Source organism: Argopecten irradians, chromosome 4 (assembly GCF_041381155.1).
Source record: "Argopecten irradians isolate NY chromosome 4, Ai_NY, whole genome shotgun sequence".
NCBI classification, from domain to species: Eukaryota; Metazoa; Mollusca; class Bivalvia; order Pectinida; family Pectinidae; genus Argopecten; species Argopecten irradians.
In genome coordinates, this window is record NC_091137.1 from 40,465,155 (window position 1) to 40,492,286 (window position 27,132).

The 27,132-nt window shown below is 33.9% G+C and overlaps 1 protein-coding gene across 1 annotated transcript in view; it reads left to right on the forward strand.

Annotated features, from left to right (window-relative positions):
* Positions 1-9,110: 9,110 nt before the first annotated feature.
* Positions 9,111-27,132, forward strand: part of LOC138321660 (collagen alpha-1(II) chain-like) — a 29,948-nt gene continuing 11,926 nt past the window's right edge. The window contains exons 1-28 of the mRNA XM_069265493.1: positions 9,111-9,409; positions 13,372-13,512; positions 14,129-14,148; positions 14,699-14,728; positions 15,155-15,208; positions 15,532-15,600; positions 16,247-16,339; positions 16,915-16,959; positions 17,235-17,288; positions 17,750-17,803; positions 18,130-18,183; positions 18,612-18,665; positions 19,050-19,103; positions 19,408-19,506; positions 19,796-19,894; positions 20,944-21,087; positions 21,403-21,501; positions 21,723-21,830; positions 22,331-22,384; positions 22,791-22,898; positions 23,407-23,451; positions 24,002-24,154; positions 24,682-24,789; positions 25,015-25,068; positions 25,272-25,370; positions 25,862-25,960; positions 26,482-26,535; positions 26,926-26,979. Of these exons, the coding sequence (XP_069121594.1) occupies positions 9,334-9,409; positions 13,372-13,512; positions 14,129-14,148; positions 14,699-14,728; positions 15,155-15,208; positions 15,532-15,600; positions 16,247-16,339; positions 16,915-16,959; positions 17,235-17,288; positions 17,750-17,803; positions 18,130-18,183; positions 18,612-18,665; positions 19,050-19,103; positions 19,408-19,506; positions 19,796-19,894; positions 20,944-21,087; positions 21,403-21,501; positions 21,723-21,830; positions 22,331-22,384; positions 22,791-22,898; positions 23,407-23,451; positions 24,002-24,154; positions 24,682-24,789; positions 25,015-25,068; positions 25,272-25,370; positions 25,862-25,960; positions 26,482-26,535; positions 26,926-26,979 (2,175 nt within the window). The 5' untranslated portion in view covers positions 9,111-9,333. The remainder of the gene's footprint in view (positions 9,410-13,371; positions 13,513-14,128; positions 14,149-14,698; positions 14,729-15,154; positions 15,209-15,531; positions 15,601-16,246; positions 16,340-16,914; positions 16,960-17,234; positions 17,289-17,749; positions 17,804-18,129; positions 18,184-18,611; positions 18,666-19,049; positions 19,104-19,407; positions 19,507-19,795; positions 19,895-20,943; positions 21,088-21,402; positions 21,502-21,722; positions 21,831-22,330; positions 22,385-22,790; positions 22,899-23,406; positions 23,452-24,001; positions 24,155-24,681; positions 24,790-25,014; positions 25,069-25,271; positions 25,371-25,861; positions 25,961-26,481; positions 26,536-26,925; positions 26,980-27,132) is intronic.

The following is a 27,132-nucleotide window of genomic DNA, read 5'->3' on the forward strand; positions in this document are numbered from 1 at the left end:
ATATATGCCACAAACATGTTTTAAAATGACAGGAATGAAGTTACATGTAAATTTAAAACACTATGAAAAAAGCGGCGAAAATCATATTGCCAATGCAAATTGTCCTAAAACCATGAGTCTCGGAACAATGAGCGATCTCCGTTTTATCAAAAGTGCTTACTATCCGAAATCGAATCACATGTAGATAAAATTACATTCTGATACCAATCACACAAAGATGCACTGTGCAAGCATGACTTCACGTCGGAAGGCAAAACAATTTTGTTTTGAATGCAATCTCATTCAGGTTCTTTAGAAGTGTAGTTGTCATCATCAAAATACAGTTTTTCTGAACACATTATCACATTATCTGTTGAATATTACGAATAAATAAAAAATAAACCTTAAGAAACAGAAACTTAATATGCAAAACAACTGGCTGTTGCCGTGGAGCGAGCATTCAGTGGTTAAAAATTTATCATCGAATTTCGATATATTTTTGAATTTCAGCATCATGATTAGATTATTTCCCGTATGTTAAACAAAAGTAAGCTCATGTAACATACCTCAGGTGTAAAGTCTTTCAAACGCCTTTTAACAGATATGTTTATTATATAAAGGTCACTGGGACACACTGAACGGGTTTAAAATGTGAAAAAATAAGAATATTAATGGTAGTATCCTGATATTACTCTTTGTATTTCTCAAGTATATAACTGAAGCGTGATTGACATGACTGTCCGACCAGCCTGCACATCTACAGATGTAATTGGACCAGAGAACACAGATATTCCGGTATGTGGAAATCAACAGGAATAAAATATCGATCTAACCTACAAACGCACGATATTAATTCAAACAAATGGGATTTTCTGGATTTCAAATATGCTGATAAATGTATTTCAAACCGATCAAAAACATCCATGGCTTAGTTTGATTCAAACATTGCTCCTATCGATAAAGAAATGTAATCCTACGACTTAGGGAAAGGATTTAAAGTGAATTTAAAATATATTAGACCTTATTAAGGACTTATATGTTTGTCATTGGACAAATATTGTACAATCCCAAGTGCCAATATATTACCCAGTAAAACACAGCTGTCCTACACGGTTAAATTGGAACCATGTGGCGAACGAATATTCCTGGGTCTGAAAGTCACTTCCAAGAGAGATTTTTGTGACATTTTCGCATGTTTGTCGCCAGTAATGTCGGTTTTGATTTGCTGTAACTGTAAAGATGAGGAGCAGTAAGCTTGAGCTTACATAATTTACAGGACATAGAACGAATCTATAAGTAATAAAATATATAATAGATAGTCTTACGTCGACGGTAGTTCAGGGATTTTCTATAGGGTCTTCGGAAAACCCTCCTAATCGCTTAATATGCGATTACCATCAGTATTGCCTTTTATATTTAGTTCATCGTGATCTTTCAGAGGATTAAGACACGTTCACACGGTAAAATGGTTGATATCAGAATAGGTACTCGTCATTTGATTTGTTTCGATAAGTTTAACGTCCCATTAACTGCAAGGGTTATCCAAAGACGTCCCACGTTTGGGAGGTGAAAACCGCCGATCAGCAGTCAGTACATGGCGACTGTCCCTACATGGTATTTGAACTTGCAACTCAGAGGTGGATGACCTATGGTAATATGTCAGGACATCTTAACCTCTCGGCCACCACCGCCCCATCGTCATTCGACAAAAATACATAAGGATATGAGGAAAACTTTCAGAATGATTTAAGAAGAGCTTACCTAGGTTGTATACATGTATAATTGCGGGTAGTATTATTGCTGTTTTGGCCAAGTCCAATCGAAAGAGTCTGCATTCTGTTTTGTAAGATGGCAGGTACGAATACATGTCCATACTATTAATGTTTGACTGTAAGTGTCCGTCGCGCTACAGACCATTTTTTTTGTTTTGTATGCTGTATAACACAGACGTTCTATGTTTTCGTTGCTGCTGTTGAACAATGAATATAAAAACAACAAGTTAGTTCATACGTTATTTGAGTTGCTATCTCATAGGAAAAGTATGAATATTTCTTCACACTTGATACATAAAACAAACTTTCAAATCACCAAACAATTCATATTAGACAGTGTTTTTGATAACTACATCTAACATATATTTATAAAAAAAAAAACTATGCGAAACACTACATTAACTATTTTCAAGTTTTTTAATCACATTGACCAGTTTGTCGTCTTATCATAATGACAATATATGATACATGCTATAGCAGTAAGATTGGTCTTCATTTGAAATCAAACACATTCTTAGCATCGAAATGTCTTAACGAATGGTCCGTATAAAACCACTATGAAACATTATGTGACCTCAGGTTACTCATTTTATTGGAATAACATAGGTTTTACTTTTATGTTATGTTTATGTTTGCACTAAAATGACACCAAATCAGGCATTTTTGCAAGAAAATGAATATGGTGAAAGACACTTATGTATGGTTAGAGTATTAAAGCATAATACACCACTCTTATTATAATATGGAGAGTTTTCGAATCATCTTATACTGACAACAGACTGACAAAACCAACCGACTACCTTATACCGACTGGTAGCAAATCACCAAGCTCGCTACATTCTATTGACAACTGTCGAACACCTCATCCGCTCATCTTATGTTCACAACTGGTCATCAGCCATACCTGCATATCTTATGCTAACGATTGATTACTAACCAACCTATCCTCTCACCTTATACTGGTAACTGACTGATGATCAACTTCATCCGCTAATCTTAATGTATTGACAAATGATAACCCTTTTCAGCTGCTTAACAAATATTGACATTTCGGTTTTTTTTTTACCGAAAACGACATAACTTGTTTTTGTTGTTGTGTTTTTTGTCTAGTGTGTCGTTTTATGTGTCTTGTGCATTTTGTATTCTATATATTTTTTCTGTCTCTTGTGATATGTGTATTTTGTTCATGGCTTTTATTCCAAACTAAATATGTATTGATTGAGGCCCAGTTGATAGGATATCTTACCATTTTTTTACTATTTTGTTTATTCTTTTAAAAGCAAAATTGAATATATCAAGATTTGAGCAAATAAGACCAAAATGGGAATGACTGATATATGATTGATAACAATTCACGAAAAAAAAAGATAGAGGATTGTCTCATAAAACCTCGCAAAAATGCATCCATTATCACGTGTCATGCGAGAACTCGTGAGCGTTGTCATGGTGATATGACATTAGGTGATAAAGCTTTCTTGAGTGACGTCGACGTTGCCTCATTAAACACCTGTGCTCGCGTTAAACACTAATTACTCAACGCAGCCGTGATAAGTAACGGAGCTCCCTTCCTAGTCAGCCAAATGTCACTCTTATAATTTCACCATTTTGATTTAAATTCTAGATAAGGGACAAACAAGGCTATCTTGGTATCCCGTTCTGACCTAGCTATAAATGAATGGTTAGGTTACCGTCGGATAAAATCTGACCACACGGACTTAACATTGAAATTTCAGAAATTTAAATTGGGGGTCGCAGACGCTTTATGATCGTCTTCTTTTGAAGAGAAAGTATTTGTTTCTTTTGTTTTTGTTTTTATCAATAACAACTCTATATTCATAAATTGTAAATTCACCCTAGGCAACCACATGCCATAAGTATTCAGGATAAATGTTAGAAATATAAATTCGATAAAAATCATTGGAAAATATCCTGATCTCTTTGAACGTAAGACATGTAAACAATTACTACTTAATGGAAGGCACATACTGATAACCACAGCAGCTAAACGCATTCTCATGGTCAAAAAAAATGCATGATTTAACTTTCGATCTATGTTGAAACTACTTTAAAATTGTTTGTATCATTTTTCTTTGAATTTTGGCATTGACTTGTACAAATTGACTGCGACAAACTGTATACGAAGTTCACAAGCTAACCATACCTTTAAAATTCAGGCTGCGAAAAGCATCCAACAACTCTCCGTATGCTGTTCACGGCGATAAACACGCGGAGACGTGGATAACATTTTTCTAAGGTTGACATCATTATTCAATAAATATTGCAGAATCAACAGATCATTCTACTAAATTATGACAACGGGTGCGATAGAGAAGGTGGCTACTTAATTAAATTCCGCCAGAGTCCGGAGACGAATCATTACAGCGATAATGTCCAGTGCTTGGCAGACGATTAAAACTAAATTGAATACTCGTTCCATTGAAGGGTAGTCCCAATTGAGTCCACCGTTAATCCTTAGGTACACGGTTTGATGTTTACACCGGGGATTTCCCGGCTTTATAATCGCGATATGATTGAAGTGGGATATTGAAATTACTACTTAATGAAAAATACTTACATTTTATACGTTCCATGTTTGATATCGGTTTTACTTATATTGGTACGTTACATGTGTTAATTTGAATAAATGATATTGTAAATTGATTTAGTCTCGCTTTCTTTCTGCTCGACACCTAAAATAGGCAGAAATTAAACTGTGCTAAATTAGAATTGATCGTTGTTAATGTGACGTAAATAGTATCATAAATATGAAAAGGTTTTTAATGTTCGTCATTTGCATAGCTTAAGTAAATCTAAAAATAATTCAGTGAATTATATGGATAACGAACCAATAATAAGGTAGATCCAATTTGATGAATTAGATAACAAAAAGAATCCTATTTATCGCACTTTCATTTATCTACTCAGTAGCGGAAACTGAACAATGGACATTCGTAATTAAACAGATACATGATTTATGTGAACCTCATTGCTCACGGTGGTATTGAGATGTATAGAATCCCAACGGCAAAGGTAAGGTCGAGTAATAGCTCATGTTTTTTGGAAACTATTTATAAACTGTACGTAACTCGTGTTAAAAATCACAATTTCTTTTTCTTTATCTACATCTCTCCTCCTCCCCCTCTCTTTCCATTGTGTTATACATGTACATTTTGTTTCTTGTCGTACTTGTAGAAAGGTTGAATGAGGTGAGATAACTCGGCAAAAGTAACAATTTAGTTTTGTTAATATACAAATTAATTTACATGATTGTTGTGATAATAGACTTACCATTATTATTAATTAGTTATCATTGTTCTTCATATTTGTTTTTTTGTGTCTCCCTTTGAAGACCTTGGTGCATTGCAAAGGTTTTTACCAATTGTCATCAAGGTAGTCATCTTCAAAGACAAATCAAACATTGGCAGAACGATATAATGATTTATCAAAACTTACTGTATAAATTAATTCATGCATTCATTTAATGATGCATTTTAGCATCAGATAATGACTATCTATTATTGTGTACTTTGATAATTGATTATGTACCCAAATTGCTATGATCGGGAAATAATGAGAAATAGTTTAATGATATTTACCATTAAAATCCATGTCGCTTCTCTCGTTTTTAGATCAAATCAAGAAAATTTTGGTCCGTGAAAATAACCGGTTATACAGTATGTCATTTTTCTCTACCTTAGATGAGATTCAAGAAAATAACATATTCTTGCTTTATTAATATTTCACATTTCAATAATGTTAAAATGTAATAAATAAAACCAGATTCGGGAAACTAAACTATCAGAACTGTGAATTTAAGAGTTATCTCGCTTTAAGGTAAGTTTTCAACCTCTGGAACATGCATTGTAGTTTAAAATAAGATACAATAGATATAAACTTTTATCAAAAAGGAAGAAATTACTGTAACAGAAAAATATATTTTTATATTAAGAAAAAAGAAAAAAAGAGAGAAAAGGATATTCGGTCAGTAAATATATAATTATGATAAAAAAAATAACAAAATAACCCCTTTGGAACCTCGCTGTCATACATACAACAGTTCGGCAATTCCTTCTGAGCATGTTTGATTTACCTCCCTTATAACGTGCCCTGAATCTTGAGGCTCAGACGGATGGTTGTACTTTGTGCCTATCACGATATCACTTTATGTCCCTCTTAAACCACACTAACCACCATCTTGTTTCTATCAATGCCACAGCAAGGGTAGTGATCTTTATTTGATACCCAACGATTCAAGAACAATGACCCCTCCTTCAGTTGTCTACTTTGTCATTCAAGTTTTCGACTACAAAATAAACCTTGCCGTGTTGTGATAACAAAATATCAATTTAATTGTAAGACCATACAATCTCATTGTTATTAATAAAAATAATTATATAATAAGGTAATATGGGATAGTTCAATACTTATGCAGGCAATATATGAATAGGGTATATCAGAAAGAGTACTTCTTATTTATGTTGCCCATGAAATCTATCTTTGTCAAGAACAAGGATTAGCTATAGTCTAAATAGATAAAAATCAGCTAGGATATATTCAGGGATACATATAAAAAACACTGCTTTACACTGCGCTAATATACCGTGTAGATTGGTTCCAACATATTGAGGTCGTTTAATCATGTCTTATAACGACTTATCTTTTATTGGGGTCATCCGAGGCGAGCTGAACATTATGCTTCAGGTTGGTAGCTCACCAAGGCGTTATCGACTGTAGTATGGAGGCTCATACAGGCTATAAAAGTAGTTCATCACACACGTCTGAAACCATATAGCTCTCTCTCTCATAAACTGGTGAAAACCTTCAAATCTCTCACAGTTTTATGCCTAACAATACTCTTACAATATCATCATCGTCCTATCAAAGAACAAGTCATAACATACTTTAGGGGGTTTATGAAAGATTATTAAAATTGTGGAATCAATGCTATTGCAGTGTTGCATGGATACCTGACTTAAAAAACCAAATACGTTTTCTTTTAAATGATAAGAAATCATATTAAGTTAACGCTGTGTAAGGGTCAGTCAGGTAAAATGTGAGGTATTATTCACTTTTCTCCAGATGTTATGCAATATAACAGAAGTGTAACAACCGCTGCTCGTAGTATATTATCTTCGAAAATATCATTGCCTTGCTGTTTTGAATGACAAGTACTATCACTTGCATACTATGCCGCTCTGAGTTTGCTTTTTATGATATGACGAGTTGTAAATATTTTATACGGCTTTATTCGTTCTTTTTCAGAGTTGAACGTAAAAGGAAGATAGAATAGCAAACTTTCAGCCTAGTAAGACGATTAGAACGAAACAACATAAATGTTATGGAAAGAAAATTCGATTGAAGATATTTTACAGGAATATGGAGAGGAAGTGTACAATTCTTTTAATATTCTTTTGCAACCTTATTGAAGAATTTTCCTAGTCACTTAAAATATATTCATAAAACATGGGACTGATATAAAAGTATGTCTCTGTGATTATTTTAGTAGAAGTGTCTTAAAAATGAATGAAGAATACATTAAAATACTTTGAAATATGCCTTGTATTTGATGCATTGCCAGTATTCATTTAACACAAACACACATTTGAATTTATTTCTTAATAAACATCAAAAGTAGTGTTTCAAACCCAGAACATCTTTGATATACCAATCCTTTCTATGATAAACTGAAATGTGGTTGTGCCAAAATGTTCACACCTAAAATGTTAGAAATATATGCTTGATATTCCCAAGTATTTCCGTTCTATTACATAACAGTGATAGTGTTTAATTCCTATGATTCATATGTACAAGTGTTGGGAGATGAAAACATGCACTAATTTAAACTGTATGTTTCAAACCGCATACGCCTACGAAACGTCATTATGTGGCATTACTCAGCAGAATTTAAAAACATTAATTTTAAGACAGTGGTGCAAAAAACTCGCTGATAATGCACAATTTTACCTCCGTTATTGAAGAGCTATTCTGTTACAAACGATAGACGATATTTCCCACTTCTTGAAGGAAGTGAAAGCATAGTTAGCATACAGATAACTTATTTATATCAGACAACATTTTCAAAACAACACCAAAATTATATATTTGTTTAACAAACCGGACATTGTGTGTCCTTATTTTAGATGTTTTTGAGATACATCATGGGGGGATATAGCTTTTTGCAGAGTTAGCATCGTAGGTCTCTAGGGTCGGACGACTGTGAGTTTCCATGTACAGACAATGAAATTGGTCATTACTCCTGGAGTTCACGATAAACATCAGCACGTGAGACACATGTGATGTAAAACATATGTTTTTCAACACAGATATTTTATCGGCGGGGGTCAACCCACTCACGAACTGCTGCTGAAGAGCTGCCAGAAACAACTAGTCGATAAATGAAGTTGCCTGTTGGAATTCTACAACAGATAGTATTTAGGAAAGAAGCAAAACCATAAAAACGCAACAATTACACGAAAATTTGAAAACACGAAATAGAGAAAAAATAAGAACCTTTTGACTTATTTCCTTTGAATTCGACTAAAAGTGTTTTTGCAATAGTAAAATTAATAACTGCAATAAACTAAAGTTAATATTGATAATCTCGTTAAGATTTAGTGCGGTGTTGCAATTTTATCTCATTGTTTTTCTTTTAATACTTATAGTACATATTTTGAATGCTGTAAGATCAAATCAATTGGCAGACTTTAAAAGCAGTCAAATTAATGAAGCTTAAAGGATCAAGAGTTTGCTAATTGTTTTATATTCGGGTTTTTAAGATAGTAGATTGAATGAGATACAGAAAACAGATTTGGTATGGTGAATCTTGTCTCTGTATCTTGTGCGGTATATCACACCGTTCACGACTGTGTCGATGACCTCAGGAGATAACGACTCATGGGAAAAGTAGGGTACATCATTTTTGAATAAAGGTAAATTTAGGTTTTAAAACACGACACGACCTCAAAATGTCGATTTCAGCGAAGTCAGCAATCACTACGGCTAGAAACTGCCAGTTCTCCTCTATCTTCCTCCAACCGTACCAGATTGAGTTTCAAATGGAGTACTTTCTGCATGAATGCAAAAACCAACCCAGCGTTTCCAGCCATTAAAACGACTTCTCTAGCCAGTGGCTTGTTGCGGCGTCTTTCTTCAGTGATAAAATATCGCCCAACAAAGGTCAATGTTTGAGGTCACTGCCGCGGAGTCTTCAGCTTCTGCAGCAGCAAAAGGGGCTACACGTCATATTACGGAGTGCTGTCTCCTACGTTTCTCAACCTGCAACTGGTAGCCGTGCTCTGTTTAGTACGGCTTCACCGATTGGCCTATTTTTGATGACTAGTATATTAAAACTTTTCGGCAGTTCTGTAGTAGTTTGATGCGGCCTCCTAAAAGCTGCTCGACTCAGTGAAGTCATTTTCCCCAAGCTAACCTAGGAATCCGGTGTTCCAATACTCAGATATTGGAGCACGGCTCTTCCTAGTATCAGAAGCCGTATCCGGCTTCGGACAGTACATCTATTAATATCCTGAACTTTTTTCCATTCCTATAATCTTTATGAAGTTCGGGATTAAACGTTTATAAAATGGCATTTGGAACAGTTCGGTGGTCGAACTGTATACTCCCATTATTGCTATGGGTGATAGCAACGACGGCTCAAGGTATGTATACAATTATAAACTAATAAATCGATATGTTTAATGAGCAAATTATAACTGTACTAATGATTTGAACATGTCACGTATTGCAATAACTTTAAAAGATTGGGATAACATGTGCACATTTGTCATAATTTGCAAGTGCCGCCATTTTGTCATTTAGATATCGTGACAGACGAAATATTCTGTTTAAAAAAATGATAAGTGTCATGCTTCAAATAAAACACACAAGAGTGTCGCAATTGTGTGCCATTATTTTAGTGAATATATGTTGTGGCATGTTCAGAACATAAAAGCATGAATCACATAACGTGTTATTTGGTTTGTTATGAAAACAATTTTCTTTGTCACTTAGTCTGCTAATTCATGTCGCTTTCCCGTGAAGACGATGATATGAAAAATGACTCGTTTTTGACGGACACTCGGCTAGTAATTACTACAGATGAGGGAGACCATATGCTAAAGCTTAAACTCATCGAAATATTGTTAGAAAGGATTGTCACGTTACTATTGTTACCAGATTATTGTAATCGGACTAATGGTTTTAGAACCTTATTACCGAAAGTATTCACCTACCAAAAATGTTCCTGCATGTGGTAGTAACGTCATGGCACTTGTCATTCTACAATATCGATGTTGCATATATTCTGAAAGATATCATACATTTGTCAATTCTAGAAATCAGACATTTGGTTTTCTACAAGCAACTACTCAGAGGCAAAGCCGTTATTTGTTTTACATTTCAAAATTTATTTGAATATTTGAATTTAAAATAATCTGGAGCAAAATGTCACTGTATACCTGATTTGATGGTGAACAGTTGGTAAGCGGAACTGGCTGGCAACTGATGATATATGGATGCGCATGCGCAGTTAAAAGTGATGACGTTGTGATAACCGAATTATGCCATTGTCCATATAGAAAACATTTTAATAACGACTTAATTGATTTTCGGTGACTTTATTCTTCGATAACCGATACCCTATTTAAAACTCTGTAATGTTTGTTGTTTATAGCTAACTTTTATTTTTTTAAATTAAGTATTGGTGAATTACATTTTTTTATGAATTTTAGCACTCACACTTGACAATTTTCATCGTCCCTACCCCGCCACTTCTTACCTTCAACAAATTTCCGAATAAGCTCTGTCCATCATTTTACTTTTACCCCCTTTTTCCCTTTGGTTTTGATAACGAAAAACTTTTGTGGCGTCGGCAATATGTGAAATCATAAGGCATTGTAAATACACATCCGGTCCAAGTTATTTAATTCATCGTTTCAATTGATATCGGTACATACGCATTTGATTACTTATGAAATTAAATGTAAGATCCAACCTTTCCCACAAGACACAATTTCAGCTAAAATTAACAACTTATAGTAAATACGTAGTTCCGATACCCCCTTCGGAGGCCTCATTAGATTTGAAACGTGGCACAAAACTCTACCTCAAGCATATGGCTACATCCGTAGAGTTTATATTGATAAAAGTTTCAGTCATACAAGTGGTTTGAGTAATTTTAATTTACTGCCTTGTTAGATTTTAATAGCATTGGAGCTTAGTATTAATAAAAATGTTATTTCCCTGCACGGTACTTTTTTTTTACTAAATAAAGATACAGCCAATTGTGTTCAGTACATTTGACATGGAAGATGAAGACATATGCAATGCTCAGATTCTTCTGTGACAAAAGATTATTATTTCAAAATTCATGCCATATACAACTATTTGGTCACATTTTTTTGTGATAGTGCTCATTGGTAATTTACATAGACACAAATTTTTTGAAACTAGAATAAACATTGTCATATTCTTTAAACTTATCTACTTTTTAAAAAAAAATCATTATGTTATTTAAAAGCAATTGTTATCTATTATTTTCTCCGATGCACACTTTAAGTTATTTTTTGCTTGACCGATTGCTGATATCTAGATATTGCCATCAAATATAGCAATACTTGATTGCGGTATTTTAAAATTTAGTTCACGTATAGAATTGATGTGATATTTGTATGTATTGAGGAAAGATGTTTTAATACAATTAATCAATTAGGTGGAAAACATGAACCACTTTTTTGAGAAACTTGGCGGCAGGTGCGACACAGGCTGTTTTAGGCGCTTGTGTTATCTGTTGGTAAGTCAGTGGCCATAGAATGGTTTTTTACGAGTTTTGTGTGAAATTGAATACAGCCCTAGGCCTAGATTCGTTCTGCGATGAAGTCAAGTTACATCTTGTTGCCGATATTTCTTAAACTGGCACAGTGTTATCTTAAACGACCTAGCAACGGTTTCCAACGTCCCTCCCCTCCCCCTCCCATTCGTACACACTGTTGGATTGATAGCATTCGGGTCTACGCTTCGTGCCACGTCAGCGACTTGTAAACCTTAAAATTTTCATCTAAATTTTTCGAAAAGAAAGAACTCAATGCAAGGCTTTTTTTAAATCAACTATAAAACGTTTGTTTATTAAAATGATTTTGTAGCATCTTACATTTTCCAATAGATATGCAAAACATAGCGAATTTAACATAATGCTGAATAAATGTTTTCGACATGTGGGTATTAACATTATATATATCCTTTATTGTATGTTGTTGTTGAAACAACATGCGGGTGTAACATTGAGTGTATGTTGCAACATCTACAATGTATTACATGAAAAGCTACATTTCAAAAATTCATCTTTGGTGTGTTGTATACAAATATAAATCATTGACCTAATTCGGAGTAAATACGATAATTTAGCTACCCGGGAAAGGTAACCTCTTTTGAGGATAAATCAAAAGGAGGTGCCAAGTTAGGTTCACTAATGGTTATCACCTATTATGTATACCTTGATGTTAGTTAGTAGTATTAGGACATGAGGTTTTATATTCGATTCAATAATGACCAACGTTGTATAGATATTTGAAAAAAAATAGAAATGCATATATCTATTGTAAAAAGATGTTTCATTCAACTATTTCAAGAAATTACCCATTCGGCACTAATAACATATTACATGTGCTTCTTATCCTTAATTGAAAGTATAAAATCAACTCTATTTCAGTTCAAAATTTACTTGAATTATCAGTGCATCATTTTAGAAATATTTAGTTTATATCGGTTGTGTATCGAATGCAGCTATATATAGATATATATTGTACAAGTTTAGATTTCCGAATGTGGACAAAGCTGGCATCTATTGAAACTATAAACATTAGTGTAGACATAAATATTTATTGTACAGGTTTAGATTTCCTAGACAAAGCTGGTAAAAGCACAATATTGCAAAATCCAATAACTGTACAGCAACCCCCTTATCACTATCCATTGCCGAAATGTAAATATTTTCAAATGCAAAATATATCTATTTCCTAAAAAGGGAAAAAATGATCTCTTTAAAAACTAGGTCGCCGTGACCTACTTTTGCATAATGGTTATTGCTTACACTCTATTGTAATATATACACCTATCAATGATTCAATATGACCATATGACGAAATATTTCATTACATTTAGTTACATTTCGTTTCAAAAATGACTTTCCATCACCCACTTTTAACTCAAAATGGCCGCCTCCGAGTAGACCTTTATGTCATACTATATCATGGCTACCAAACCCCAATGAATAGGTAAACAAAAATAAAACGTATCAGATAAGTGATAGACACACTCCTTTTTTGCAATTAGGTCAATGTATTTAAATGTTTCATCATAAGACGTTTCTATTTCAAGTGACATGAGATAATCATAGCAAACGTCACGACGTAGGTAAAGTTTGCATAGGTCAAAGGTCGCAAGAAATGTGATTATTCTGTTACATGATGTACTTAATGATACTATTAATTATCTTATATTGCAAAATTTTATTTACAACTTATACTTATGTGCTCAGTTTCAACAAATATCTGTCTCTATTCGAAATTTAAAAAACTTAATGAATCATTTCAAGCTATATTGCAAACTGTATTCTATATTGCAGAACCGGAACAAGAACTTATGTGTAATTTTAAAGGAGGAAAAATACGCGAAGGGGATTTTGTACCTGGAGATGATCCCTGCACACAATGTGTATGTGAAAATGGAGAGATAATCTGCTTTAAAACAGACGAATGCACAAAAGGTTGGTTTTTACACTTACTCGTAAGCGAATATAATGTATGACTGTATGAATTTGCTGAACATAATCATAGGTGATATCATAATATCACACCGGTACTTTTCAATCTTTAAAGAATCCATTCAATGGCTATTATAGATACTGTAAGCCATCTTCCGCGATTTTGTTTTATTTTCAAAAGTTCGTGAAGATAAACATTCATGGTTTTAATAATTGAATACAATTCCTTATCAATATAAATAATTTTGCTATTAATTCGCGGATACAAATTTAAGCGAAAGTAGTTGTGTCGCGAAATTCGCGTTTGTAAAAGTAGCTTACGGTATTCCATTGATTTTAGAAAAAAAAGTCCAAATCAAGCAAGCGTCAAAATGCTTCACGTTTAGTGATGTAAGTCAACAGCGGTTTTTAATTACTTATTTCAATTCATAACAAAAGAGGTCAAAGGTCAATCTGTTGTGACATCGATCGTGAACGGTTCCTTGGATGATCTGTTATTCACTAGTCCATGTCGTTTTCTGGAAAAAAAATAAAGAGGTATATTTTCCAGTATTTCTTTTGTAAAATTATTGCTTTAAAATCAGACTGTATTTAAATATGTCTTCTTCTTTTCTTTCAGAAGAAAATAACATCCAAGTAGTAAGTAGATAGATACATTTCGTTCATATAAGCAAATTAAGCTTTTATCAAAAATCTTTTTAGAATATTTGAAATTATAAATTTATAGTGGTTATATCAATAATATTAGAAAGAAAAAACTTTTTATGACTTGCCTTTCTATAAAATCAAATTAATAATTTGATACACTGCGTGACTTTTGGTGGCCATATGAAATATGGAGATTATTAACTTTCATATAACATAAGTATGATTCGGCCTATCCTTTGAAAGTAAATGTGAAATACGAAAGTAAAGTCCAATTATATTATGAATGCTTATTCATTCTTAAAGTGAATCAATTTAGGGTAGTTTTCTTTAATTATATACAGCGCTATGCAAATCTTGCATATAATTGTTATTATATTAAAATTCTTCGAAACGATTTCTGCATGGCAGAATGAACTAGAAATATGTTTAGATAATATTCTTCTATGCCTTTTTATATATTGATAAAATATATATTAATTCTAAAGGCGTCGTTTTTGCATATGTTTTGTCTTATTTCAATATTTCTATTACATTTTTCCAGAAAGATTCTGAAACCATACAAGCTGCTGAGGTAAGCTTTAAACAAATTTGACACAATATTAAAGTTCTGTTTTACTTTTTGAATTAACTCTTTACTACATAAATTTCCAAATTGTAAAAAAGATACATCAAATATACAGTGAAAATAGTTTATAAAGAATTACAACGGACATTTTGATAATAAGTGTTAAGTTACTACGGAAATAAGGTGAACGGACGTAAGAACGAGTTCATTAAGAACAATAATTCGTTATACATATGGTCATATTTCTTATATTATTAAGTACTGCAGTCCGACATTAAATTTTAGTTCGTTATGAAAATTGAAGTCTTTATATTAGAGGATTTTACTGTATTTATACTTTAAAATTCATCTATGGAATAAATTGAGTAATTCTGAATAAGGGAGAAGTAGCGGATATGCCATCATTGACAATTTAATTATATAATGTCGCAGGGACACACAGGACCAGAGGGTTACCGCGGCTACACCGGGGCTCAGGGAGTTATGGTAAGTGGTAACCACGTCACGTTAATACTGTCACGTAATGATGACGTTATCTCGACAATGTGAATTGTTCCATCTTCTTTTAAAATATAGTTATTTTGGTTCCCATTATTAAAATGTTCTCTTAGGATATCGTATTTCTTTCTAAAATCTCAGTACTGTTTTTTCTATACAACTTGCTGACGAAGTATTCCAGAAATACAATACGATACCTATTTCCATTAATAGTTCATGTATTAATTTGTGAATTAATAGACTGTTTTTCACTTATTTTTATTCAATATTATTTTATTATAATACACTTTTGTATCATTTGGTTCTAACAGGGAGCACCTGGACCGAACGGAAACCCTGGCGTACCTGGACCTCCAGGCCCACCTGGAATATCACAGACTGTACGTGGTTTATTTTTCGAACATAAAACCATCGGTTTAATTACATTTTGTATTAGACAAACTAATAAGTGTTATAGCAAACTGATAAAATACCAGTACGACGTAAGGCTGATGAGTTGACCAACTAACGAGAATATTTATTCAGGACAGTTTATGTACATCCTGCCTTTCGCAATAATCAATAAAATAGTATGTTATTATCTACGTCAATAAAGTATTACATTACTGAATCGATTATACATTAGACCCAATGCTATAAAGAATGTATTACTAATAACAACCCAGTAAGAAATAATTGTAAAATAAGATTTTGCCTTATCGTCTTTCCAATTCCCACATTCAAAGGACATTTGAGACATTGATTGGCTAAACAGAAACTTAAGTCTATGACTGTTTCATGATCCAGGAGTATGGTCTGTCATCTTTTAGATGGCAAGTGCCGTTCTTGGAAAAAAATTAAAGCACTTTCAAATCACTGGTTATTAAAACAAATTGCATGGTTCTGATTCCCTAATACTTTTCAAATAATTTCTATCATAAAGTTTAAGCTATGTAATTTTAGGCATTCTTTGCACCACTGACTTTATTCATTAAACTATCATCTGGTTTAAAATTAATGACCATTTCTCTCTTCTCTTGCTTACAGCCAGCCGATGAAGCTTTCCAGCACTGGGCACAGAACTATCCACAGAAAGCCGGGGGATATGCTCAGGGACCAAGATACCTTATGGCCCAACCGGTAAATAGAGATCAACCTATGCCTTTATTGTTTTGTAAATCAAAGTTAATTAATAAAAATACAGCTGATTCTTTCTACTGAAAAAAATTGTACTAAGAATTTGCTTATAGTCGAAACATACAAAAATAGTAAAGAACACTAAATAAAAAAAGATCGTTTTTGAATATCAAAATGAAATGACCCTTTAATGTAGTGAAATTAAATTTTTGTTAAATTGTGCTGTCAATTTCTACTATTTATCTGTTAAAGTCATAAACATATTATAATTGATATGGCAGCTCTCTGTACCGGCCACGCCATTTATGGGATAATTTAATTAGAAATCAGTTCAGTAAAACAAGGTAGCAGGTGATTTATTGTTCAAACAATCTCACAGTAAGAATGCCAACCTGCAGCTTGTATTATCTGAATGTATCTCAGATAACTAGGACTTACAGCATCACACGAATTCTGAAACATGGCTTCCTTTATCGCTTGATATGGTTTGCTATTTTGTTTGTTCCAATTAAGTAGTGTGTCTTGAAATTAACCTTTTTACATGACTAATTACAATGTACTATATTCTTGTTCCCTAGGGACCAGCTGGACCTCGCGGACCAACAGGACCCCCTGGACAACCTGTAAGTAAAGGAATATGTTGGCAGTATTGTCATGTAGTGTCAGTATGCAGGTGTGTCATACAAGTGGACTATTGTAAAATATACACTTTAAGAGAGATGACAACATCAGAAGAATCAAAATAATATCAACAACAATATCATTCTCGGCTTAATTTCCTTTTGGATCCGTTGTATTAACTCGATTACATTATGGCAGACGACGCTGTCTGTCTTCAACTTTTGAATCTTGTTCTATTTTTATACTGTATATGATATAATTGCATTCTGGTAAATAGGGACCACAAGGTTTGACTGGTATCCGTGGAGAGCCAGGCGATGCCGGCCCACCCGTAAGTATCCTGTATTTCTTATCTTATCAAACGTATTCCTCACATGTTACGGAGATAACATTCCTAAATAAAATACTCTTTATCAGAGATGACAGCTAGCTTAAGCAATTACAAATATGCCGATATTTTTTCTAGATATAATCTCTCATATTGAAGGTAAATTTTGAAGAAAATGTGATCAACTTTTGTAACAAAGTTGAACTTATAAACTGGCAGTACAAGCTTAGTATAATATTCGTTAAGTATATACCCATGTGGGTTGGTAATGATTACTACGTCATATGATGAGCAAAAAAATTTGTTTGTCTAGGAAACTGCGTAATTATATTGTTCACCAACTAATGATGTCATAATGCATACATACTTACAAGAGGAAATGATTATAAATATGACAAGAAAATACAGAATAACATTTAAATGAGTGATTCAAAAAAGTTATTGTTTATCTCACTTATTTCCAGGGAGCACCCGGACCCCGTGGTTCTCCAGGACCTGCCGGATTACCCGGTCCAGATGTAAGTTACTTTATAAATTATAATATTCCGGATTAGGCATAACAATCATTTTTGGATATACAGTAAAAGTTCAAAGCGTCGAAGTTGGCTGGACAATCATTCGACTTATTGTGACTTTGATTCATCTCTTAAAGATTTATTTTATTGTGAAACAAACTGGCACAGGCGTTTCAAAAAACAAGCTTATATGTATGCTTAAAACTCAACTGCGTCATGCAACTAATGAATATTTAAAGACTTCCGAGTGATGCTTGTATGACACTGTCGCCTTGGTAACGTATTATTGTACCGGAAACGGAAAAATAAATGTGATATGTTTCGTTAAGGGAGATGACGGTCGCCCTGGTGAGACAGGACCTCGTGGAACAGCTGGAAGGAAGGTAAGAGTCTCCCCTTTAACTAGTAGTTGGTTTGTGTGGTTTAACGTCTGGTTAACAGCCATTGTAATTTAAAGATTTACAAAGTTTAGGAAATGGGAGAAACCCGGAGTACACGGAGAAAAATAATCTAGGGTAGTGTTTAGTACCTAGCTACTGCTTCACATGGGATTCGAAATAACGACCTTGGTATAATTGCTAGTGGCAATATGTCGGGTGATGAAGAATATAACTTGTATAGATATTCTTTAACAAGGTGTCAAAGTATCGAATATATATGTCAGCAAATTACATCACATAGAAATGATCGGAGACAATATTTAATTTTCTACAACTAACTGTACTGCGTATTTTTTTCAAGTAAATATGATAACATATATAACAAAATGAATGTTTATTTCAACAATTATGTAATATTTTATGTAAAATAGGGACCGTCAGGACCGGCTGGAACTCCAGGAATCCCGGGCTCAAAGGGACATCGGGTAAGTAACATATCGTAGATTTATCTAAATAAACTTCAATACCGGAAGATAATGCAAAAATGTGTATATACTGAAATTATTGCCAAGTAACGTTATTGACACAATAAAAATGTCATATTAAAAGTAGCATAATATCACAATTGAATTTATCATTATGATTTAATCGTCATATGTTCATCGTTATTCCGAGTTACATCACTTGCCAATAGTTCGGTATCCGTGGTGTCATTATTTTGTGAGCAAAACTCACGTCATTATCTCAAAAATAGTAAGACGTCAAGCTCACAAAAACATGACTTCATAATCAATTACTACCCACAAGGGCAGATAACTATGCAATATTTCGACATAATAAGTAAGATTGTTATTGATCTCCATTTGTAGGGTTACAGTGGTTTGGCCGGACCGACTGGTGAACAGGGTATTCCTGGAGATAAGGTAATATATCCATATATATATATGTCCTCTTTGTGATGTAAACATACCTATATTTGCGCTTTTTTACCCCAGGCATATTGCGTTAAAATATAATCATATTATTAAAGCAATTATTGCGAATGCGCGAATGAGTCACAGTTTTATGATAATATAGAATTACATCTGTTATATATATTAAGTAATGCTTGGCGAAAATGACAAGAATTGTCTTTTAAAATCATAATTCTGTCCTTAACTCTTCGTATTAACTCTAAGAAAAATGAATAATATAGAAATATAACAATAAGAAAATGTCTTTATTTAGGGCGAAACCGGTCCCCCAGGACCATCAGGCGCTCCGGGTCTCCAGGGACCACGTGGCTTGGCTGGAGACAGGGGCAGGGATGGTAGCGATGGGCCAGCGGTAAGTGCAAATCGTCCAAAACCAACCTGGGAAGGCCGTAGGTCTGCGGTTGTTTCCACCTGTAATGATATTTCGGTATTTGGCTTCATCGGATACAAGATCACGTCTCTGTATGCTAAAAGCAAGATAAGTTGAATATTGTAATTTTCTACTGTAGATGTACCACACCATATCTGACCTATCACTATTGAATGTTTTGAACAATATATGACTTATTTAAAAACCTTTTTGATCATATTGTTTCATGATTATTATTTTTGTTGATAGCGTTTTTTATTATGGTTTTCAGGGTCTCAGGGGAGTTGATGGTCTCCCTGGAGCAGCTGGAGCACCCGGTCCTGTTGGAAACATAGGACCACCCGGAATCCCCGGAACACCAGGAGAAAAAGTAAGATTATTGTCACATTTCGGTATTGTTACCAGATATCACATTTTAAATGCTTAAGATTCTTTCATATATGTACATGGATGGCATCAATCATCAAGGTTCATAAGTTCATATGAAACCTGAACCTTGCCGACGGTTTTCAAAACATTTTGTGATCTATAGGGTAGAATATTCTCATAGTTCATGGTTGTATTGCACCAAACAATCAAACAATGTAAGATTACTACATTAAATGAAGCAGTACTTCACGTATAGGTGAGGGGGAATCATACTTACATGTAATATTCATGTGAATTTTTTATCGTTGGTTGGAGCTTTGATGGAGCGATAATGCCAATATTCTTTGGTTTTTTTTATATTCGTGGTTTCACAGCAACCAGAATAACAACAAAATTTTCTATACAATAGACATTTTATGCAATACAATGTACGAACTGTGGACATTTTCTATGATACAGAGTATTAAAAAGAATTTCTCTTCTGATGTAAATGTATACATATCTATGTACAAAATGTGGACATTTTCTATGACATTTTCCAAAGAATTTATTTGGTGTTGTATACATAGGGATTAAATGTATTTTTTCTAATTTCATAGCGGCTATGAATAGCAGAAGCTATCTACATATCCCGTGGAGCGCGTTAAACAAGATAAACAAGAAATATAATTAAAATAAGATTTGATTTACTTATTACATTAAACCTTAGTTGATTTTACATCAAGAAATAACGTATGAAAGATTATACATTGAAATAATCTTTATTGATATGAACCTGACGTAATGTTTCAAATCGGCTGATCGAGGCACGAGAACCATTGTATTCATAGTGTATTCATAGGGTTTTCATAACCAAATATCTGTTTTTCGTCAGTTGGTTGATTCATATTGTGACGAAACACTCCGTATGTAAATATATATCTAAATACGAAATATGGACATTTCCTATGATATTTGCAAGAATTTCTTTTGTGATGTAGACATATCTGTAAGAAATGTGGGAATTTTCTATGATATTTTCAAAGAATTTTTAATCATTCGCCCCGTTAGGGACAACGTGGAGCGCTTGGACCAAAAGGAGCAGTAGGCTTGCAAGGAATCCGTGGAGAGAACGGAGAGCCGGGACCATCAGGAGAAACTGGTCCAACTGGATCTCCCGGTCTTCCAGGAACTGATGGCGAGAAGGGAGGATATGTAAGTATCAACACTCTGATAAAAGGTTAAAATGAAATTATCATTTAATGGTCAGTTTTTATTAAAATACCGATTCAAGGATGGACTTGATAAAATATTAAAACTTGTTCAGTTCTATTAAATATAAGTAGAGTATAACATTTCTTATGAACCTCGAAAAGAAAGCATTTTGAGAAAATTCACTCCTCCTTATATTTTATATTTAATTACCTGTTTTGTTGCTGAAATACCATAATTTCTATAACAAAAACTAATACTATTTATATCATTATTTTTTTGGTTTCGATTAATATCAACTACATTATTTATTTTTAGGGAGAGCCAGGACTTTCTGGTCCCCCAGGCTTCCCCGGACCTCGTGGAGCCCCAGGATTTGGCGGAAGTCCAGGTGCTATGGGACCCAAAGGATCTACGGTGAGTAAAAGAAATGTTGTCTTACTTACACACAATTTAAATACCAGTATCACAGTATTCGGTCAGAGTAAGCGATGGTGTTGACATATTAAAAAAAAAGGGATCATAAGATTCTTAGTTTTAAACTTTTCTATATTTGCAGGCCTGTATGTTTGACTTAGTGAGATGTAATTTAAAAAAAAAAGAATTGTATTGATATATTTGATTTATTACCTAATTAGGGACAACCCGGACAAATGGGTGTTAAAGGAGCCAGTGGTCAACGTGGTCAGCCAGGATCAGTTGGAGAGAGGGGTATCCAGGGTCCACCCGGTCCCGAGGGCAATCGAGTATGCATCTTCTTCTTCATACAGAACAAGTATTAACACAGCAATACATGATAATGAAATTATACAAAAGTCTTATTGATAACATTTCTCAAAGTCTTTGATGTGTCTAGCTTATTCTAGTTTTAGTATATTTTTTTATAAAGCCAAAATATAATTCTTAATATAAAAATGTTTCTGAGAAAATATTTTGATGTGTATCTTGAAATATACATTGAAAGTTACTGTGAACGTACATTTCTTGATGGTAATCATATTTTAGAACTTTGTGTGTTAGAAACCTTAAATAAAATCACACTAATTTTATCTAGTGTAAGCAATGATAATTTTTGCGCTAAAATTGATTGCGCTGAAATAAGTTCGTAACATACAGCAAACGCAGATCAACATGCATTGTGGTTCTACTTTAAGACTAAACTAAGTAATGTAATTAGTAATAACGTATGATATCATATTTACAATTAATGTTAAAGTTAATTGATGTTCATTAATGATTATTCTAGGGACAACGAGGTATAGTTGGCGAATTGGGACCAGGCGGTCCCCAGGGTGAGCGGGTAAGTAACCTTCCTACAACATACTGTATCACAGATATATGCTAATTTGAATATTCATAATATACCATATTACGCTTTTTAATATTCCTGCTAAATGATGTTAGCGCGGTATATCGTCTTTTAACGTCATTCCATCACCAATTGAAAGAATTATTCTGCACAACATTATCAGGCAACATGTGGTCGATTTTTTACAAATTCATATCTTATGTACTGAAAATGCATGATCAAAAGAAGACGTAGATATAATAAGGATCAAGAAGATATCCTTACTACTCAGGACTAATATTTCTCTCTGCGGAGCAAATGCGCAGAAAGAATGTAAAATTACGATACGTTTATCAAGATGCACAAGGGATTTGCGTAAAGAACGTTGGTTTTTGAGAGATTATTTCCATATCTTCAGGGACCACCAGGACAGCGAGGAATGCCTGGACTCTCTGGTGAGGCTGGAAACATCGGAGAAGATGGCGCTCCAGGACCAAGAGGTCGACGAGGAAACTCTGGTCCTATGGTAATTTATTAAACATCACTTCAGATAGACAATTATGTTCCAAACAGTCAACAAGATATACAATTATGCTCCAAACAGTCAATTATGTTTTAAACAGCCAATCATGTTCTAAACAGCCAATTATGTTCCAAACAGCCAACCAGATACAGATAGACAATTATGTTCCAAACAGTCGACCAGGTAGACAATTATGAATCATGTATTGGGACAAGATTTTTTGAGTTCAATATAAATGTTCAGTGTATGCAGACCTTCTCTGCATTGCCGACTTCAACCTTGACATTTCTAGGTACACACTATTACCATCTCAACTGAATTCACACTATCAAGTATAGCAAAGCAGAGACTGAAAAACAAACCGACCTATTACTTACTATTTTCATTACTGGTGTATAATAGGAATATATTTTACTACATTAATTGCATGAAAATTGTCCATTTCAATAAAAGGTTTTCTACCATTTTCACGTGTCCAAAGTATTATATTTATATTGTTTTTAATTCACAGGGAGAACCCGGACGTCAAGGTGCACCAGGTGCTCGAGGCGGCAGGGTACGTAATACATAAGGATTATGACAGGATTACTCTCCCTTTGTATTATAGCCCCGTTTTAAAACATCTACCCAAATCAATGCTTACAATTCTAATGAAATTCTAAATTTAACAAGGGAATAATTTCTTTTCGATATCGCTACGCCGTTGTATGTAAGAACCAACGTCATTTTTACGTTATGGTATGACATTTCAAATGTTTAACCAACAACAAAGGTCATTACAAATAGGATTTCATTATATATCTTAAGGTTACGTTGATCTTGCTTTCAATTATAAATAATTTTTATTAACACATTCAAGAGTTATACAAATGCACAAAAATCGAACATAAGTTATTATAATTGATGCTCATTTGTAAATAACATAGAAAGATCGATTTCATCTGTTGAGTAATTCGTTTAAGTTATCGATCCTCACTAAAATATTAATATTCACGTGTAGATATTTTCATCAGTGTTAATTTTTCTTCTTATGATAGAATTCAAGTATATCGAATGTGACATATCCGCATTTATCCTGACATGTGATATAATTTCCCTTGATGCAGGGACCCGGAGGTATGGCTGGTTTAGATGGAGTTCCAGGAAGGGCAGGACCTCAAGGAGTTCCTGGAAATGACGGATCTCCTGGAGAAATGGGACCACCCGGTATTCCCGGACCAGCCGGCGTGCAGGGGCCACAAGGCCCAACAGGCGAAAGAGTAAGCACACTGTATCTTGGCAAATTGTCAATCATTTAGAAATATGCTTTACTTGAATTTTTATTATTCATTTCATTTCAAAATATCGGAAAGATTTAATTTTGGAACGGGCTGCAGGCTGCGGGCATATAATGAATATGTGCCCTCTCCACACGATTACAAGTATGTATTTTATATAAAAGCATATTTTTAAGAGCATATCGTTAAAAGTATATTTGAAAGCATATTTGCACTGTACAGGATCTATAAAATGACATTTAATCATTTTTAGATTAGAACACTAATGAATAACGGTATTAATTGGTCTGTATTAAGCGCTTAAACAAAACGTTCTGATTTTAGTTTAACTGGATTTTGATTGTAACTTAATCTCCCAATGTCATTCTCACTCTGGATATTCTTTGTAGCTAGGCAGCACTAAAATGCACTATTTTACGTTTTTATTTTTCGTTATATCTGTTTGTTAGTGATTATGTGTATGAAGTTATTACAGCAACCGTCAATCACTAGTGTTTATTTTAACACAGGGAACACCCGGACAAGATGGAAACCATGGTGGCCAGGGAAGCCGTGGACCGGCTGGTGACGCTGGACCCCCAGGAGAAATGGGACCATACGGACCTCCAGGCCCAATCGTGCGTATTTTTGTGAACACACTAATTATCTTCATGTGAATACCAGACATGATGTTCAGTAAACGCCTATGAAATAAATTATATAACATCGATTTAGAAAAAATAATTTAGCATGTTTTTATTTTTTTATTTTACATACATATAAAAACCAGTTGTAACACATAAGTTAAAGAAAATATGTTAATTAAGAGTTGAGTCCTTAAAGATTTATTTTCGTCTCCTCAGGGAGAGGCTGGAGAAAGAGGACCAATGGGAAAGGCTGGCCAAACCGGATACCAGGTATGATTTTATTCTAACAAAGTATGAAATAACTCAAGAAATAAAATGTGTACTACATTTCTTCCATTTTAAGTGTAAAATGATGATGACAGACATGTCTAATAAATAATTGTGAAATGAAATTGAAGTTTAAAGTCTATTGCTATGAAAATGTATCTAGTGAACCTTACATAATAAATGTAATATAATGTTCCGGTTTATAGGGCTCACCTGGTTTACCTGGACCCCCTGGTGAGAACGGTAAAGAAGGAGAGCAGGGTCAACCTGGACCCCAAGGACGAAATGGACGCCCTGGATCGCCTGTAAGTGTCTCTGGAATTATTTAATATTACCTGAACGTTTTCGTTATAATATGGAGGTATAACAAACAGATGATCCAGACAATTCCACAATCCGAGAGGGACTATTTTTTATGAAATTATCACGTTTTATAAGCCAATAATGTTATGAGATGATCACAATTTTTTTTAGCAAATTGGAATTTTAAATTAGTTTATTTTTAAATGAAACCAATTATATGTCAAACATTTTAGAATTATTTAGAACTAGCACACGTGAAAATTGTTTAGAACTAACACACGTGAAAATTGTTTAGAACTAGCACACGTGAAAAATGTTTAGAACTAGCACACGTGAACATTGTTTAGAACTAGCACACGTGAAAATGTTTTAGAACTAGCACACGTGAAATTTGTTTAGAACTAGCACACGTGAAATTTGCTTAGAACCTAAAATCTATTTGGGTAGAAATGTTCAGTGGAGCCTGTGATGTTATTGTTGCACTTCTTTTCAGGGAGAGCGTGGCTTCCCAGGAGAGCAGGGACCACCAGGAGTTTCTGGAGAGCCCGGAAAAGTTGGACCAGAGGGACCTACAGGAAGAGCTGGAGAAAGGGTAAAAGACAATTTCACAACACTTTGTATTTCAAACTTAAGTCTTACAGTATTTTATGGTATACTTTAAATGCAAAATGCAATTGTGTTCTCTGATTACCTTATTTCCAACATATCTTAAAGTGAACAGTCGGGCAAGGATGGCTAAAGTCGGTAAAAATAAAATCTCTCGCCAAAATCTGTCTGCGTACGAAGAAATTAATTTAAAGTATAGGAATCCTTATACGTCCTCCCGGCTGACTATGTCCGTGGTTACATTTACACGCAGCCTCGCTTTCAATACTTTCAACTTTCCTTTACTTTAATGGTCAGAACTGGGAAACGTAAGCAGAACTTGGCCGTCGTATTAATATGTGAGAACTTTTGGAAGGCCAATGAACGCATTTAGACTGGTTTTCTTTGCCCAACTATTCACTTTAATATCGTTATTTGATCCAGAATTATTGTTTTGTTTATAAAATACATACATGCAATATATATAATGAATCTGTATTATGCTTACCTGTCTTGTTACACTGACAGGGAGCTCCGGGACCTCCAGGAGAGAAAGGAGAGCTTGGATCTGCAGGAGGATTGGTAATAATCAAGATAATTAATTTCATTAATAAGACCTCAGAAATATAATGTATTTTACACAAAAAATATAAGAATTAACACTATATGCTGACGCTATAATTATTCGTCGCACCTTTCGTTCATTGTAAAATTACTGATATGCGTCATAAGACATGTCACCAAACTTCTAATATTCATTTTATACACTTCCCCTGTGTCCACAAAAGATTGCCACTTTGAAATAAAAGTTAAAAGACATTTTAAGCATAGAAAAAAGCTTAAATGTTATCACCTCTAAATGCTTGAAATAAAGACTACATATGGTAACGGAAGCGAACTTAATATTATATGAATAATAGGAAGCAGATTTGTACATTGTAGCATGCCTAATTGTAATCTCTATTTTGATAGGGACCACAAGGTATGCGAGGAGCGCGCGGACCCCCAGGAGAAATGGGTGAACCAGTAAGTAGACCTGTCAAAATGACCATTGGTACATTTGACCATCTCTATATTTTGGGGAAGGCTACTCATGCTTTGTTGTGTTTCTTGGGATATGAAAATACACGTAGAATAAAAAGCTAATACCAGAAAGCATTTAAAATATGAATCGTATTT